The following is a 17,616-nucleotide window of genomic DNA, read 5'->3' as shown; positions in this document are numbered from 1 at the left end:
CCTTTCCTAGGAAGAAGGGGGAATGTAGGCCAAGGAAAGCAGAAGCTTTCTCCAAAAATTTCTGACTGTGAAATTGTCAGCACAACACAAATTGAACAGTCAAAACCAATTTTCATCCTACAATTAGCTCCAAAACTCAAAAGACTCCATAGTCAAACCTAATGTAACCTATGTGGTTGGTGTTCGTACAACATTGCTTTGAATGGAAGCTCTAATAAGAGTCCCTCTTCAAAGTCCCAGGAGCCTAGCAGCGTGTTTGAACTAGTTTTGACTGGAATATAGGTGCTTGGCAATGTCGCGTTAGCTTCTACTGTAGAGCAAGGAGAAGCAGCTGCACGTGTACACCCCCCCCCCCTCTTTCGGGTTTCCTTCCCAGTTAGGTCGCCACAGGGGCTGAGTCGAGCTCCCCGTCTGGACAGTAGGTTCTCATCGTTGCTGTCATCCTGTCACTAGGTCGTGTCCGACTCTGTGACCCCGTGGACTGCAGCCCACCAGGCTCCTCTGTCCATGGGATTCTCCAGGCAAGAACACTAGAGTGGGTTGCCATTTTCTACTCCAGAGGACCTTACTGATCCCGGGATCAAACCCACATCTCTTGCATCTCCTGCACTGGCAGGCAGATTCTTGACCACTCAGTCACTTGGGAAGCCCCAACAAATTTGACAACTTGGATGAAAAAATCTACGTATTTTAGAAATTCACCATGTCAAATATGACATCAGGCACAGTAGAAAGCATTAATAGACAGATTTCAGTTAAACATATGGAACTTGTAAACAAAATCTTCTGACAAAGAAAATTCTACCTCCATGTGATTTCACAGAAATCTCTATAAAAATGTAATGAAAAATAATACCCACCTCACAGACACTGCCAAAAAATCTGTGGTTGAAGCTAGTAAAAGCCTGCTTCCAAAACACAGACGTGACAAGAGCAGAAGACAGCAGATCATTCGCTCATTAGCATAGTCACAGAAGTCTCTCAAAGTGGGAGCAAGAACCCAGAAATACAGGAAGGATGTCATGGCATGACCAAGCAGAGTCCATTCCAGGCTGGAGAATGTGCAAGAATTTTTATGGTAATTTACCAAGTAAACAGAACAGAAGAGAAAAAATAACATATGATGATCTCAATAAATGCATGAAGAAAAAAAAAAAACCTTTGACAAAATTCAATGCTCATTCAAAATTAATATCTGAGAAAGTAGCAGTAGAATAATTAAAGAAAATGTCCTCTGGCCAAAAAGGGCATCTCTAAACTTAGAGCTAACTTCACACTTGATGGTGAAAATTGTAATGTTTCCCCTAAGACTAGGAGTGGAACGTGGCTCTCTGCTCTCTCCACCCTCATGTAACTTTGTGCTGGACACTTCGGCAAGGGCAAAACAAACTTATACATAACTTATACAAAATGAACTGTTTTTCAATATACTAGCAACAAGTAACAGGGAAAAAATTTTAATGTGAAAGCTATTTATGATAGTAGAAAAATAATGAATAAATTTAATAATAGGCATACACAATGTCTGCACTATAAATTGCAGAACCTTGAAAAGGAAAATTAAAGTAGACCTAATAGAGAAATGTGCTATGTCCGTACTTTTCAAATACAAACACTAACTTCCGTTAATCTGCCTGCAATGTAGGAGCCCTGAGTTCGATTCCTGGGTCAGGAAGATCCCCTGGAGAAGGGCGTGGCAACCCATTTCAGTATTCTTGCCTGGAGAATCCCATGGACAGAGGAACCTGGCGGGTTGCAGTCCATGGGGTCTCAGAGTCAGACACAACTGAGCAACTAACATTTTCACTTTCACATTTTTCAAATTCCCTTAAATGATCCCAGATGGAAATAGAATAGTGTAAAAATCAATGAAGAGTAATTGAAGCATAAATAAATGGATAAATATTAATTTTTTGGTTGTATAAAAATAAGAGAAATGATATGTGGACTAAGATTTACATGGAAATTTGCAAAAGCTGGGAGAGAGTAAGTGAATTTGAACTTTTAAAGCTCTAGCATTATCATCGCAGTTACAAAGTAATAGTTCTCCTTTGACTATAATAAGAGAATAATGCATGTTGTCTTTCATAAGATAGCAGGAAAATAATAGTATAAAATGTGCAATAATGTAATAATAAGAGGAAAGCAAAAATCTAAAAAAAAAATCCATTCAATTGCAGGTAGATAAAAAATATAGAGGGGCCAAATGAAAACAAGCAGCACATGTTAATAAAATTATATATCATTTACACTAAACTTTAAGGTAATAAATGTTTTATTATCAGATTGGCTAAATAAAAAACCTATATAAAACCTATATACGTTTCACAAGAGACATCATAAATATAGGGACAGAGAAAAGACAGACGCAAGAGTAAGGGAGAAATCTGGGCTTCCCTGGTCATTCAGACGGTAAAGAATCCACCTGCCAATGTAGGAGACCTGGGTTCAATCCCTGGGTCGGGAAGATGCCCTGGAGGAGGGCCTGGCAATCCAATCCAGTATTCTTGCCTGGAGAATCCCATGGACAGAGGAGCCTGGTGGGCTACAGTCCATGGGGTCACAAAGAGTCGGACACGACTGAAGCGACTTGGCACAAATGCATAGTTGTTGGAAAAATGACCACAGGGTGGAGAAAATATTTTTCTTGGAAACCTTGACATAGGAGCCCAACTTGGTTCCAAAACCTGTTGGTAAACCTTCCAGGCAAAGTCCTCCCTGGAAGACACAGGTAGATCGGGAGGAAATGGAGCTAGACTGGGTGGTGATGCGATTGAGGTGAAAGTTTGGATGAAAACTGGAATACTTGAATGGACTTCATTGAAGTGGCTGCATCACCTTTACCTGACTATATTATTGGGAGAGATACTGTGTCTGACTCGGGAACACTTCCCCTGCCTAGTTTGGTAATACAGGAAATGTGTAAGCTCACCCTTCAGTCAGTGTTAATTCAGTATACCACATGGGTGCCCAAAGAATTGCCTAAGCCCATACTGGCTGTTAATTTGAAATAGTATAGAATTATAAATGAATGTATAGTAGACAAGGAAAGATAACCACTTTAGTTAATAACATGTTAGAAACGGGGATACTTGTATACAAATTTCTGTATAACAGCCCTGTGCAACCTGTGAGAGAAACAGAATGCTAGTGGAGACCCACATAGACTATTAAGGCTCAAATACCACCAATAATGGGGCTTCCCAGCTGGCTCAGTAGTAAAGAACTTGCCTGCCAGTGCAGAATCCACAGGAGATGCGGGCTCAATCCCTGGTCGGAAAGATCCTCTGGAGGAGGAAATAGCAACCCACTCCAGTATTCTTGCCTGGGAAATCCCGAGGACAGAGCGTACACATACCACCGAGAGCATCAGAAGTTCTTCCTATGGTTTCAGTAGTGAAAAAAAAAAAGAAAAAACAAGCAAGCTAAAGGAGATGTGTACTCAGGGATGGGTCTTGCAGATGGCCTTATCTCAATCTCATATAGAAGTCAACCACAGTGTGTCTTCATGTGGGAAGCATCCCATTTAAATTTACCATATAGTCACAGGGTTTTCTGAATTTGCCAACTTGCTGTCATAATTTGGTAGGAAGACATTTGTACTTGATGCAGGGCCTGACTATAATAAACAGTAAACTGATATCACAGCAATGTCAGGCACTGCCGAGCAAGCTGGGAGTGACTTACGTACAATGCTGGTACACATGACTAACAGAAGCTGGTGGGCAAGTCCAGCAAAGCCAGAAGGGCCCGGACAGAGAAATTCTCAGGAACGACACAGGAGAAGCCAGCCTTGACATTGCGCCAGCATCTGAAAATAGACTGCAGTCCTTGCCTCTCCCTGGAACTAAGGAGAAACGCCATGCACAGTCGGGCTGTTCAGAGGATGCAAAAGGCCACATTTGAAGACCACTGGCTCCTACCCACACCCAAAAGAAGCCATGTTTGAAGGGGAGCTGAACAACAGCAGCTTGTATCTGACTTTCTAACGTGCTCTTGGCCCTTCAGAGAATACGGTCTCCGACATGGCTCGGGAAGAATCTCTAAGTCACACTCTTGCAGGCGGGAGCGCATGGCTAAAGCCTGTGAGTGCCACCTAGTGGCAAACAGTGGGATTTTTGGGCCAGGGAGTTTTTAGACCCAGGTATGATGAAACATACCATCTGAGGGACAGTCACCAGCTCCTGCTGGGCATTGGGTGCAAGTGTCCCCAGGACTGATGATCTGAAATAATCCTGAAGCCAAGGCACCCATAAAGTCTTGGGTGGTGCCAGAGAAACACTGCGATAAGGGGGGAGTTCCATGATAACACGGAAATGGCCGTTCAGGAGCCTGGTATCATGAGCTGGGTGCCTCTTCCTCCAGGGCTGGCTTTAGGACCATCTGGAGAGCAGCCAGACCCCGCTGCCACATGGACAGCGTCCTATGAGTGGCTCTTGACTGACCAATCGCAAGTGTCCTGGTTTAGGAAGGGCAGCTCCGGGTGGACAGACAGCATCCTGTTTGGAATCCTGCGGTCCTATGACCAGCTGATGGGAAAGCCCTGGTTGAAGCAGGGAAGAGCCAGCCAATGCAGTGGGCTGAAGGGCGTGCTGCTGCTCTCGTGGTGATGGGAGAACCCAACAGCAACAGGCCCCGGTGTCTGGGGTTGGCTCACCGGGGGGCAGCCGTCCACGGGCTGGCTACGTGGCCAGGCCGACGGGCAGCGGAAACCTTCCCTGTTAACAGGGTGCTGGTGGCAGCATGGCCTACAGCAAACTCCGGGGGAGCTGGGGGCCCTTTAGAGTAGGGATCAGACGATCAGAAGGTGATTAGAACCAGCAAAAGCATATTCCGGGGATGTCACTGGAGGTGACTGCCTGGGTCCAGGGAAGGAGTGGACAGAGGGGCCTCGGTGACAAAGAGGCGATGTGATCACAGACACAGCCCCCTCGCACCCCTGGGCCGGCAGGAAAGAGCCTGCAGATGGCGGGGATTCATGTTTCCCAGGGGACAACCCCGAATAGAGCAGGCAGATGGACTACAGCACACCACTGCCCGGATCCCCAGGAGGCTGAAAATGCTCGTGACAGGAACAGACACTGGATGAGGCTTTGCATACCTGATGGGTGAAAGTGCTGTAAAATGTAAGAGGACTGGAAAGAAGACCCTGCTGATCTGACCACCAAGCTATGTTTCTTCAAACCAGGGAACTCACACTACAGCGCACGGAGTCCAGCAGTGGCCAAGGGACACCACACCCATGGACACATCTGGCTGCATCTCATCCTCAGAGCAGTGGTTTGATGGGGACTTGAAAGGGTCATCAAAACGTGTGTGTAAAGGGCACGGAGCGCTGGCGCACTTGCCTCATGAACGTGTGCTCACACTCAGGATGGGAGCGGCCAGGAGCGCATCCCCTCCTGATAGCCCCTCCTTTGTTGGGGGAGGAGGAGGGGAAGATGCTGCTCTCAGCTTTCCTCCTCGGTGGTCCTGGGACCACGGCTGCAACTGCAGGTGCTGGAAGCGGGGAAAACCCCTCTGCAAGGAGCTATGTGCTCAGTCGTGTCTGACTCTATGGACTGTAGCCTGCCAGGCTCCTCCGTCCATGGGGCTTCTCAGGCAAGAGTACCAGAGTGGGTTGCCATTTCCTTCCACAGGGGATCTTCCTGACCCAGGCACCGAACCCAGGTCTCTTGCACTGCAGGCAGAGTCTTTACTGTCTGAGCCTCCAGGGAAGCCTTACAGCAAGGAGCTGTAAGGATGTTCTAAACATCTAGGCCAAAATTTCCAAGGGTGGTGGGGTGGACTGTGCCCGTTCTGCCCGGAAACCCTGGAGCGGGCGGGTATGCAGCTGTGTGGTGGGGGTGGAGGAGGCCGGCGGACTCTGCCCCTGGGGCCCCACCCCAAAGGGGAAGAGAAGGACGAGGGGGTGCCTGCTGGACTGGCACTGCTGCCAGGATTCTGGGCCAGCACAAGGGGCTGAACCCAGCGTCCCTTCGAAAAGGGGAAGCGGAATGAGGAATGAGGAAAAAGATAACACCTGAGGGGAGAGGATGCAGAATCGGGGTCTGCAAGAAGCAGCGTCCAGACAGCCCCCAGCCAGGAAATACGGGAGCCCCCATGACTCTGAGAGAGCGAACATTTTTTAAACAGTGCCGACCTAAAGGGAAAAGCAAACCAATGAGCTGATAATGGAGAAGGCATCTGTCCACTGATAAGGAGAAACATCTTACCGTCAGCATCACAGGCCAACTCAGGCCACACAGGTACCTGAAGCTGAACTCTTTCCAGGGCAGCACTGCAGCTGGCTGCCTGGATTCCAGGTTCTTGAGGACGCACTGCGGGCAAAATGATGTGATAACCACGCTAAGCACACAGGCTTGACTAATTAGCCCTCTCCCAGGAGTTAGGGCTTCCCTTGTAGCTCAGTCAGTAAGGAATCTTCCTGCAGTGCAGGAGACCCAGATTCGATCCCTGGGTCAGGAAGATCCCTGGAGAAGGAAATGGCAATCCACTGAGGTATTCTTTCCTAGAAAATGTCGTGGACAGAGGAGCCTGGTGGGCTGCAGTCCATGGGGTCACACAGAGTCAGGTATGACTGAGCGCCTAACACCTACTTACTTACAGGAGTTAGGAATGGATGGTCTTCCCCAAGTCCCGTGGACTCAGTAGGAAGGGATGGGCACATGAACAAGCCTGGTATGTGGGGCTCTGTCATCAGAAAATTAGTGAGGTGAAGAGTGGAGGACACACCAATATACAGGGTGGGGGAACATACTCATGATACAGATAAGTTACAGAAAAACAGCTGTAGTTATGAATATAGAATTCAAATCAATGAAAGAAATACAGTGAGTTCAATGAAAAGCAAGTAAAAGACCTAAGTCTTTTCCAGGAGGTAAGAGACAAGTGGGGAGGGATAAACTGGGAGATTGGGATAGACACGCCCACACTGTATATGAAACAGAACTCATGAGGACCTCCTGTTTAGCACAGAGAACGCGACTCAATTCTCTGCAACGGCCTGTATGGGAAAGGACTCTGAGAAAGAACGTGTGCACATGTGTAACTGATTCACTTTGCTCTACACCTGAAACAACAGAGCACTGTGAAACAATTATAGTGTAATAAAATTAGGAAAAAACAAATAAAAGCCTAAAGCATTTGCTTCTCAAGAAGAGAGCCAGCTGGACACTAAGCATTTGAACAGGGGCCCAGTTTTATCAGCAGCTAGGTAAATGCATGTTGAAAATGGAAGACCATATCCAAATGGACAAAAACATATAAAATGTGAGCTCCATCCACAGATCTCATCAGTTGGCGTGCTTTTATTGTGTGGACACAGCACAATTTGTTTGTCCATTTACTCACTGAAGGGCATCGGGGACAATTCCAGGTTTTAATGACCTTGAAAAGAGCTGCCATCAACCTTCGCGCACAGGTCTGTGGGTGAAGTACACTTCGCTTTGAAACAAACTGCTGAGCTGTTTTCCAGGGGACGGTACCACCAGAGCTGCCGCCGTGCCACCAGGAGTTCCCGTCTCCCTGCATCCTGGCCAGCTATGAGTGTTGCCACTGTTTTTTAATTTTAGCTGTTCTGACAGGGTGTGGGGGATCTCATCACGGTTTTGCTTATATTCCCTGATGGCTAATCATGGCACACATCTTTTCATGTGCTTTTTGTCATTCCTTATCCTCTTTGATGACATGCCTGTCTGCCCATTTCATAATCCTTCATTCATTCCGTTGACTTTCCGCAGAGTGGGAAAGTCATTGGCAAGTTGGGGTGTTTATTACAAGAATGGCAGCCTCCCCTCTGCATCCTCTCACCATGTCCAAGCTCAGATTCTCTGACAAGGGCAGCCCCTGACAACCTCGCCAAGCACAAGCCCCCAGGTCCCTCCTGTTTCTCCTGCCAACAAAGGGCCGTCTCGTCAAGGCTGTGGTTTCTCCAGTGGTCATGTATGGATGTGAGAGCTGGACCATAAAGAAAGCTGAGCACAGAAGAACTGATGCTTTTGAACTGTGGTGTTGGAGAAGACTCTTGAGAGTCCCTTGGACTGCAAGGAGATCCAACCCGTCCATCCTAAAGGAAATCAGTCCTGAGTGTTCATTGGAAGGACTGATGCTGAAGCTGAAACTCCAATACTTTGGCCACCTCATGTGAAGAGATGACTCATTGGAAAAGACCCTGAAGCTGGGGAAGATTGAGGGCAGAAGAAGAGGGGATGACAGAGGATGAGGTGGTTGGATGGCATCACTGACTCAATGGACATGAGTTTGAGTAAACTCCAGGAGTTGTTGATGGACAGGGAAGCCTGGTGTGCTACAGTCCATGGGGTTACAAAGAGTCAGACACGACTGAGCGACTGAACTGAAATGATACAATGATGTGTGTGTTGGTAATGTATATGGGGAAAAGGTTCTTGTCTCAGAAACTCAAATTTCCTTGCCTCTTTATGAATAATAATGTCCATGAACCCTGAGATAGCACAGGGTCCCCACTGAGTGCATCGCCCTAGAGCAGATCATGGTCATTGTCCCTGGAGCACCCCCTGGCCTGAGCAGGAGTCATTCCCCTCACAGTTGTGACGGGAAGCGGTCGCAGCGGTTGGGGTGAAGACGGCACTCTGTGTGGGAGACTGAGTGGACAGGGGAAAAGGCTCGGTCAAGGGCCTGGGCGCCTGGTCAGGGTGAGGCGGGTCAGCAGTGAAGCCCAGCAGGGCTGTGTCCTCAGCAGACACCACCAGCAGGGCCCGGAGGCGCAGGCCGGGAGATTCCGCGCTAATTGGTGGTGTGGGGGCAGTTACATCTCCGCGGCAGGGTAATTGGACCCTGGAGCCCCGCGTCTGGGAGTGATGGGGAGGAAGCCAACAGCCTTCTTCCCGGCGCCTCCTTTAAACCAGCAGAGCCCCAGAGCTGGGCCAGCTGCCTCTCAGGACGGGCCAGGCCGCACGGGCGCTGTCCACTCAGGGGTCAGGGGACAGAGGGGGCGACGCCAGCCTGTGCTGGGCGGGGGGAAGCCAGGGGCGCCTGTGGCTCTCAGGTAGGTTCCTGCAGGTCCTTCCTCTCGGTCGAGAGGCTGGTCTGGCGGCCTCTGGACCTGGTCTCTTGGGACTGTGTGGAGCGGGGCCAGGATTGATAGACCCCTCACCACTCGCAGCCCCCTCCCTGATCTCAGGAGTGGGGGCTTCCTCCCTCCCATGCTCCCCCCAACCACCACCCAGCCACATCTCCAGCACCCTCCCCTCTGAGTTCTGAAGGTATCCATGGAGGGTCCCAGACTCTCCTCCTATCGTCCACTCTGTCCCCCAGGAGACGTCCCCCCACTCTAGAAATGTGGGGACACCTCCTGAGGTCTGCTGTCCCTACTGGCACCCCGGGCTGCTCAAGGCTGCTCTCTGTCTCCCCCGCCCCCGTCAAGCCCTCCCCCCCACCTTCCTTTTGTTCCCTCCTGTCCTCACAGGATGGACAGGGAGGGACGTTATCAGACGGGGACGCTGTTCCGCGTCCGCCCTGTCTTCTGCAGTCAGAGCAGGTGTTGGTGGGAGACTCCTGCTTTGCCCACCACCCCCATCAGGGGAGACCTGAGTCTCGGTGGAAGGGACCCCTGATTTCGGGGGAGGGCTACCCTGGCATCCTCCGCTCCTGCCCCCTCGTCCTCCACGGGGTGACCCCCCTCCTCCCCTGGTGACAGAACCCCTGGCCGCTGCACTGTCCCACTCTGCTCCAGCCAGGCTTGTCTCCTCGCTGCCTTCCCCGCACTCGGACGCGCCCTGGGGTCCTCCCCACACAGCTGCCCGGCCAGTCCTCACCGCATCAGGACCTCGCCCGGTGTCGCTCCTCGCTGACGCCCACTCCCACACCCAGCACCGCCAGCCCCACCCGCCCTCATCTGCCCTACCGTCTTCTCATCACCTGGGGACGTCCTCAGCAACTGATCTGCAAGTTACAAGCGTGGGTCACTTTCTTTCTGCTTCTCTGCCTCTCCAAGAACTTGAGTTTCATGAAGGCGGAAGTTGGAGACCATTTTCTCTCCTGATTGAGCCCAAGGCCTTGCAATCCTAACGTCCTAGTAGTGGGCGCTCAGTGTCAGATGAATAGGGACTGACCCCTCCCCTGCGTCGCCCCCCCTTGAGGTATGGACATCAGGGCCCTACTCGCAGGGTCTGGACGTGGGGGCCGCTCGGGTCCAGCACAGCATAAACCCAGCTCTTTCTCCCCTCTCTCACAAGCGTGCTTTCTCCCCCTGCGCCCGGATCCTGAAGCCCCGCTTCAGGGTGTCTCAGAGCAGCACTGGGGGCCCAGCTGGCCCTCGGGAGGAAGACATCCAAGACCTGATGGATGCCCGAGTTTTGGCCGTGGTGGGGCAGCAGGGGCACCTGAGGTCAGCGAGGTGCTCTCGGGGACTGAAAGTGGCTCCTCGGGCAGGACTCTGTTGTTGGAGGGGGCGGGGGTGACTGGGGAGCAAATGGGTCTGTCAGGAGAGCAGAGTTCGTGCCAAGAATGCTTCGTGGATGCAGCTGGAAGATCTGCGTGCCATTCTCCGCTATGTGGAGGGTGGACCAGATGGAGTCAGGACGGTGACTGAGGATGAGTTAGGGTTCAGGGACCATTGTTCCGGTGTGGTGGTGGAGCCTGAACTCGGGGTAGCTGGACAGAAGCCCAGGAGAGCGGAGACAAGGGAGCTGATTCTAGAGACACCAAGGATGCAGGAGGACGAGGACCAGCCTTGGCTGAGCCACGCCAGGGAGAAGAACAGAAGCTGGGCGTCTGCCGGGGCAGCTGGGTGCATGGTGGTGCCGCTGTCTGATGACAAACACAAGGAGGAGGGTGTGGACTCCAGGGCTGGTGGGGGCCTCTCGTCATCAGCTGGACACATGGGTGAGATCGGCAGAGAGATGGGGGTGTGGGCCTCACCAGGTGGAGACTTGGGAGTGGGTGGCCTTTGTTGAGCATGGATGGTGAGAGCAGGTGGCTGGGGCCAAGGCACCACACGTGGAGGAGAGGCGGGTGGAGCAAGAACAGGATCGTGGCCCAGAAATTAGAATGGGCTGGTTACAGGCACCTGTGGGACCCCCGGTGTGGGGACCGAAGCCAGGCTGAGACCGTGGCGCAGCTGAGCAGTTGCAGATGAGACAGAGGGTGGTACAGCACGGATGCCGAGTCAGGGAGATGTCTAACCGCTCAGCAGAGCCCACGGCAAAGGGGAGAAGAAGCAGGAGCAGATGGGACGGGGCGCACGCAGAGTGGCGGGGTTGGCTTAGCTCTGCGGGAGCCCTGCACCCGTGGCTGGAGCCAGGTAACAGAGGGGCCGCGGGTGCTAACAACTCCAGGGCAGCCTGGGGAGCAGGAGTGGTTCTCACACCCTCCTGGGGTCCAGCCTGTCCAGGGGTCCAGCCCGCGTGGGCATGCAGGAGCTCCGACCTTGCTGCCCCAGACCTTTCAATTTTTCAAGAGAAGCCAGAAATCTGTGCTTCTCCATGGAAGGTTCTGATTTCCAAAACAATGACCAGAGTGAGGGTGTAAAGAATTTTCTGCGATAAAGTATGTAGCATAAGATGGGAGTGTGATAACACAGTGGTGTCTGGGAGGGACCCTCGGACTTGCTCAGCTCCATTTAAGCTCTCCCTCTTCCCCACCACGAAATCTGACCCCCCCAGGTATTTTAAAATGTCACTCTAAATCTTTGACTTATTCATTAACAATCAAAGTCCAAAGAGTGGCTTCTGCCTCCGTACACGTGGGCCATGCCCTCCACTCCATGGTGTCCATGGACAAGGAGGACAGGGCTCGTGGACCTTTGAGTACTGATGTTTTATCCATCAGAAGTCTGCTTTCTGGTGTTACATATGAAGAAATGACTCATTTAGTTTTTTAACAAATATTTAAGAGATGACCTTGGAATCATTCATTAAGCAATCCTCCCTTTTCTTCCTAATTACATCCCTCGTGATCTGATTTAGAACTTTCTATCTAAGAGCCAGAGATAGAGATAGTTGAAGAGCCAACTCCTTGGAAAAGACCCTAATGCTGGGAAAGATTGAAGGCAGGAGGAGAAGGGGACCACAGAGGACAAGACGGTTGGATGGCATCACCCACTCAATGGACATGAGTTTGAGCAAACTCTGGGAGATGGTGAAGGACAGTGAAGCCTGGCATGATGCAGTCCGTGGGGGTCACAGAGTCGGACACAACTGGACGACTGAACAATGACATGCTGTTTTCACACTGTCCCATTGACTGAGTGGCGGCACTCATTTTTAACGTTTATTTTCTTAAACGATTAGTTTCACTTTATTGTATTTTCTCATCTCCAAAATGGCAAGTCCTCTCCACTAATCCTCTCCTTTCTTTTTCCTGAACCGTCTTTTATATTCACATCTGTTCATACTTAAAGATGATTTTAAGGATTATTTCACTCTGTTTTAAGGAAAATAAGATTTGGTGAGATTTCATCTGTGATCAAAGCTTTCCTGGTGGCGCTAGTAGTAAAGAACCCACCTGCCAGTGCAGGAGCCATAAGAGATGTGGGCTCAATCCCTGGGTCGGGAAGATCCCCTGGAGAGGGCACGGCAACCCACTCCAGCATTCTTGCCTGGAGAATCCCATGGACAGAGGGGTTTGGGGGGCTACAGTCCGTAGGGTCACAAAGAGTCAGACATGACTGAAGCGACTTAGCACATGCATGCACAGCTATAATCGAGTTAAATTTTAAAATTTACTTGGAAATATTGATAGATTTACAATATATCTTCAAGGGACATGTTCATGATTAATTGCTAGTAACCCAGGGACTGGACCTGCGTCTCTTACGCCTCCTTCATTGCCAGGTAGGTTCTTTACCACTCCTGCCACCTGGGAAGCCATATAGGAAGACTGCAGCTTTAATATCATTTGAAATCCCTTAATCAATTATGCAGAACTTGGGCAAACTTCAGGAGATGGTGAGGGACAGAGAGGCCTGGCCTGCTGCAGTCCATGGGGTCACAAAGAGTAGACCCGACTGGGTGACTGATCATCACCAACCATCAATTATAACCTGGATTTTCTAGGTTAGGGTCATGTTATCTGGAAATCATGACAGTTTTGTCTACTTCTTTATCCATGTTTGAAGGAGGTAGTAGAGGGTGGTGTTCTTACTCCTCGGTGGTTTTAAAGAAGACCCATCTTCATCCTAGTCTCTGCAGAATGTGAGTGATTCTGGTACTAACCACAGGAATGTCACAGGCTGTTGGCTGAGCGAGAGATTTTTTTCCTTACCTGAAGTCATGATTTGTCAGAAGTCATTGCTAGGAGAATCTACAGCAAATGGTATGGATATTTTTGACTTGTTTTTAAATTTTTATTGGAGTACAGTTGATTTATAATGCTGTGTTAGAGTCAGGAGTACAGCAAAGTGATTCAGCCATAGAGTCTTTTCGGTTATGGGTTATTACAAGATGTTGAGTGTAGTTCCCTTGGCTACAGAGAAGGACTTTATTGGTTGTCTATGTTATATATTGTAGTGTGTATGTATTTGTTAATCCCAAACTCCTAAAGTACCCCCACTTGCCCCTTTGGTAAACATAAGCTTATTTTCTATGTTGAGTCCGAGATTATTTATATATTAATATTCAAATAAATCACTTATTTGGGGATGGCAAATGTATAAAAAGTTTGGAATCGTTTTTGGTCAAGGCCTTTCCGCATCAGTGGGACTCCCGTCATCACTGATACATTTCATCACCTGGCAGCCTCTTGCGCTCTGAGCACGGGCACGCTTGCTTGTCTGCGGCATTCCCTCTCCTAATGTGCTTCTGGGTGCTATCTCCTGGCTTTTCATTTGAGTTTTGTAACTGCAGTAAAACATACACACACAGTAGCTCACTGGCATACAGTTCTCCTCTTGTGGAAAGGAATTTGCCACTTTGTGAAATGGACTGGGAAATTCCCATGCCCTGTGACAGTTTACAAGCCACGAGAAAGCTCTGCTCCTGAGAGAAGTGGAAGATTCATGCTGGCACCGCACTGGAGGCCGCGGCTCTCTCTGAAGCATCTCTAACAGTTCTTGTGTTTATGTTGTGGGGACATGGGGCCTTCTGTCTTGTCAGTTTTCTCAGAAAGTGGTGACGTTGAGACACTAATGTTGGCCATCCCATGAGTGCCTTTAGGAATCATCTAAGCTCTTGGCGTGTCATTTTCAGCTGTGAAATTAAGCTATAAGAAAACCACAGCATAAACCTCTGCCTTTTCTTCTGATGATACTATTTATTTTGTGACTTTCTGTTTTGTAGCCTGTTAAAATATCATCAGAGGGCAACCTGAAGCTCTAACAGTCCATCTTAATAATTCTGAATCTCTAGCCCGCACCCAAATGGGTTCACTGCTTCTCTTGTTGACGCCCCGTGGGAAGAGTCATGGCCTCAGCGTCTGAGGACCTGTGTGTCTTGCTGAGTCCCTGAACTTCCTCAGATTTTCACCTGAAAAATGTGAGCCTTCTTTCCCCATGGTCATGGTGAGGGTTATAAGAGGGGATTTATGTGAGTTACATCTGACATGTGATAAGGGCTAGGGTTGGGAAGATCCCCTGGAGAAGGAAATGGCAACCCACTCCAGTATCCTGGCCGGACAGAGGAGCCTGGCGGGCTACAGTCTACAGGCTGGCTCTGGGGGACCCGCCTGCAGAGTGGAGAAAGCGTGCCGGGGCAGGCCCTAGAGAGCTGCATGTAGAGCTCTGCCTTCATGCCCCTGTCACACACACCCCCCTCACCCTGGTCACGGGCTTGCTGGGCAGGCGGCTCCTCCCTCAGTGATGACAGGCCCCTCAAGAACGTTCTGGACTCCCCCACACTGGTGCCCCAGCCCCTCTGCCTTCTGTTATCTCTCCTCCAGAACCCCGCTGACACCTCTCCTTGCTGGTACTCCCCTCGGGAGTTTCTGATGTTGTGGGGCTTTATCTTTTCATCCTTTACCAGATCTCAAGGGGGCTTGAGGAAACAACTCTCTCCTGTTGCCCTGGGAGGCTCCTCTTGCTCTTCAGACCCCCATCTCTGTGGAGAGATGCCATGGATCTGGGGTCTGGCTGGCCAGAGAGACCCACAAACCCTACAGCCCCTGGTATCCCTTCCTCTTACAAAATCATCTCTGAAACCAGTTGAAGGACCAAGTACCTTCTAATGTAGCCAAGGACTGTGTACATCCCTTACGGTTATTAGACTCCTTGAGAAAAGTCCAGGTTATAAAACAATCAGATGATTTGAAGATCACCTGGAGGAGGAAAAGGGCAGGGTATTCTGGAGCCCCACCTGCTCTCAGGGTGTCCAGCCCCCAGGAGACCTAGAACTCCCACACTGAGTGCTTCAGGCTTAACTTAGAGACAGTTTCTGCTCCCCTGCTGTCTGAGGAGACAGGCGCCCCCTCCTTGGGTCAAAACCCACCCCCAAGGCTGACCTCTGCTTTCTCTCCCCAGCCGCCCTCGGCCCTCATCTGGCACAAAGGTTGTTTGTGGCCCTGGGTGCCCTGCACAGGAGGATGAGGGGGGAGAACATGACCCAGGTCAGCGCCTTCATCCTGGTGGGCTTCCCCACGGCCCCCTGGCTGCAGTACCTACTCTTCCTCCTCTTCCTGCTCACCTACCTCTTCGTGCTGGTGGAGAACCTGGCCATCATCCTCACCGTCTGGGGCAGCCCCTCCCTCCACAGGCCCATGTACTACTTTCTGGGCATCATGTCTTCCCTGGAGATCTGGTATGTGTGTGACATCATCCCCAAGATGCTGGATGGCTTCCTCCTGCAGAGGAGGTGCATCTCCTTCATGGGCTGCATGACCCAGCTCTACTTCTTCAGCTCCCTGGTGTGTACCGAGTGTGTGCTCCTGGCCTCCATGGCCTACGACCGCTATGTGGCCATCTGCCACCCCCTGCGCTACCAAGCCATCATGACCACGGGGCTCTGTGTCCAGCTGGTGGCCTTCTCCTTCATGAGTGGCTTCACCATCTCCATGATCAAGGTATACTTTATCTCCGGTGCCACATTCTGTGGTTCCAACGTCCTGAACCACTTCTTCTGTGACATCTCCCCCATCCTCAAACTGGCCTGCATGGATTACTCCACCGCAGAGCTGGTTGACTTCATCCTGGCCTTCCTCATCCTGGTGTTCCCGCTCATGGCCACTGTGCTGTCTTACGGGCATATCACCCTGGCTGTCCTGCGCATCCCCTCGGCCACGGGCCGCTGGAGAGCCTTCTCCACCTGTGCTTCCCACCTCACCGTGGTCACCATCTTCTACACAGCCTTGTTTTTCATGTACGTCCGGCCCCAGGCCATTGATTCTCGGAGCTCAAACAAGTTCATCTCTGTCTTGTACACTGTCCTCACCCCAATCATCAACCCCTTGATCTACTGTCTGAGGAACAAAGAGTTCAAGGGCGCCTTGAAAATGACTCTGGGCTTTGGTCGAGCTCCACTGTAGCAGGCATGTCCTGGGCTTTCATTTTGCTAATCTGAAATATCATCTGAAAATATACCTCTTCTTTTTGAGGACATTTATTTGTAATAATGGAAATGCATTGCATCATTGCAGTGCTTCATTTATTTTAAAATTTACGTCCACATTAGTTTTTCTCCTTCAGCTCATGGATGCTGATACAATAGCTGTGGGGATGATAATGCCATTATTTTCTCCATTTGCAATTCAGTTCAGTCTCTCAGTGGTGTCCAGATCTTTGCGACCTCATGAACTGCAGCACGCCAGGCTTCTGTCCATCACTAACTCCCAGAGCTTGCTCAAACTCATGTCCATTGAGTCAGTGATGCCATCCAACCATCTCATCCTCTGTTGTCCCTTCTTCTTCTGCCTTTAATCTTTCCCAGTATCGCAGTCTTTTCTAATGAGTCAGCTCTTCACATCAGGTGGCTGGGTTATTTCGGCATCAGTCCTTCCAATGAATATTCAGGACTGATTTCCTTTAGGATGGACTGGTTGGATCTTCTTGCAGTCCAAGGGACTCTCAAGAGTCTTCTCCAACATCAAGGTTCAAAAGCATCAATTCTTTGGTGCTCAGCTTTCTTTACAGCCCGACTCTCACATCCATACATGACTACTGAAAAAACCATGGCTTTGACTAGATGGACCTTTGTCAACAAAGTTACGTCTCTGCTTTCTAATATACTGTGTAGGTTGGTCATAGCATTTCTCCCAAGGAGCAAGTGTCTTTGAATTTCACAGCTGCAGTCACCATCCACAGTGATTTTGGAGCCCAAGAAAGTAAACTCTTTCACTGTTTCCATATCAATTTGCCATGAAGTGATGGGACCAGATGTGATGATTGTCGTTTTTTGAATGTTGAGCTTTATGCCAACTTTGCCATTCTACTCTATCATAAATCAAAAGGCTATTTAGTTCCTCTTCACTTTCTGCCATAATGGTGGTGGCATCTGCATATCTGAGGTTATTGATATTTCTCCTGGCAATCTTGATTCCAGCTTGTGATTCATCCAGCCTGGAATTTCATATGATGTACTCTGTATAGAAGTTAAATAAGCAGGTGACAATATACAGCCTTGATGTATATACTCCTTTCCTGATTTGGAAACAGTCTGTTGTTTCATGTCCAGTTCTAACTGTTTCTTCTTGACCTGCATACAGATTTCT

The 17,616-nt window shown here is 49.9% G+C and overlaps 1 protein-coding gene across 1 annotated transcript; it reads left to right on the top strand.

The window, feature by feature from the left end:
* Nucleotides 1-15,495: 15,495 nt before the first annotated feature.
* On the top strand, nucleotides 15,496-16,434 carry LOC133040416 (olfactory receptor 6B2-like). The gene has a single exon (XM_061120139.1). The coding sequence runs from the start codon at nucleotides 15,496-15,498 to the stop codon at nucleotides 16,432-16,434; it is 939 nt and encodes a 312-aa protein (XP_060976122.1).
* The last annotated feature ends 1,182 nt before the right edge of the window (nucleotides 16,435-17,616 follow it).

The sequence above is a fragment of the Dama dama genome, chromosome 20, assembly GCF_033118175.1.
Source record: "Dama dama isolate Ldn47 chromosome 20, ASM3311817v1, whole genome shotgun sequence".
In the NCBI taxonomy this organism is placed as follows: domain Eukaryota; kingdom Metazoa; phylum Chordata; class Mammalia; order Artiodactyla; family Cervidae; genus Dama; species Dama dama.
Note: the sequence above shows the minus strand (reverse complement) of the source record. Positions and strands in the feature narration are given on the sequence as shown.

Bases quoted from the DNA above. Each gene is read 5' to 3' on its own strand.
- LOC133040416 (XM_061120139.1), top strand. From the start codon at position 15,496: ATGAGGGGGGAGAACATGACCCAGGTCAGCGCCTTCATCCTGGTGGGC.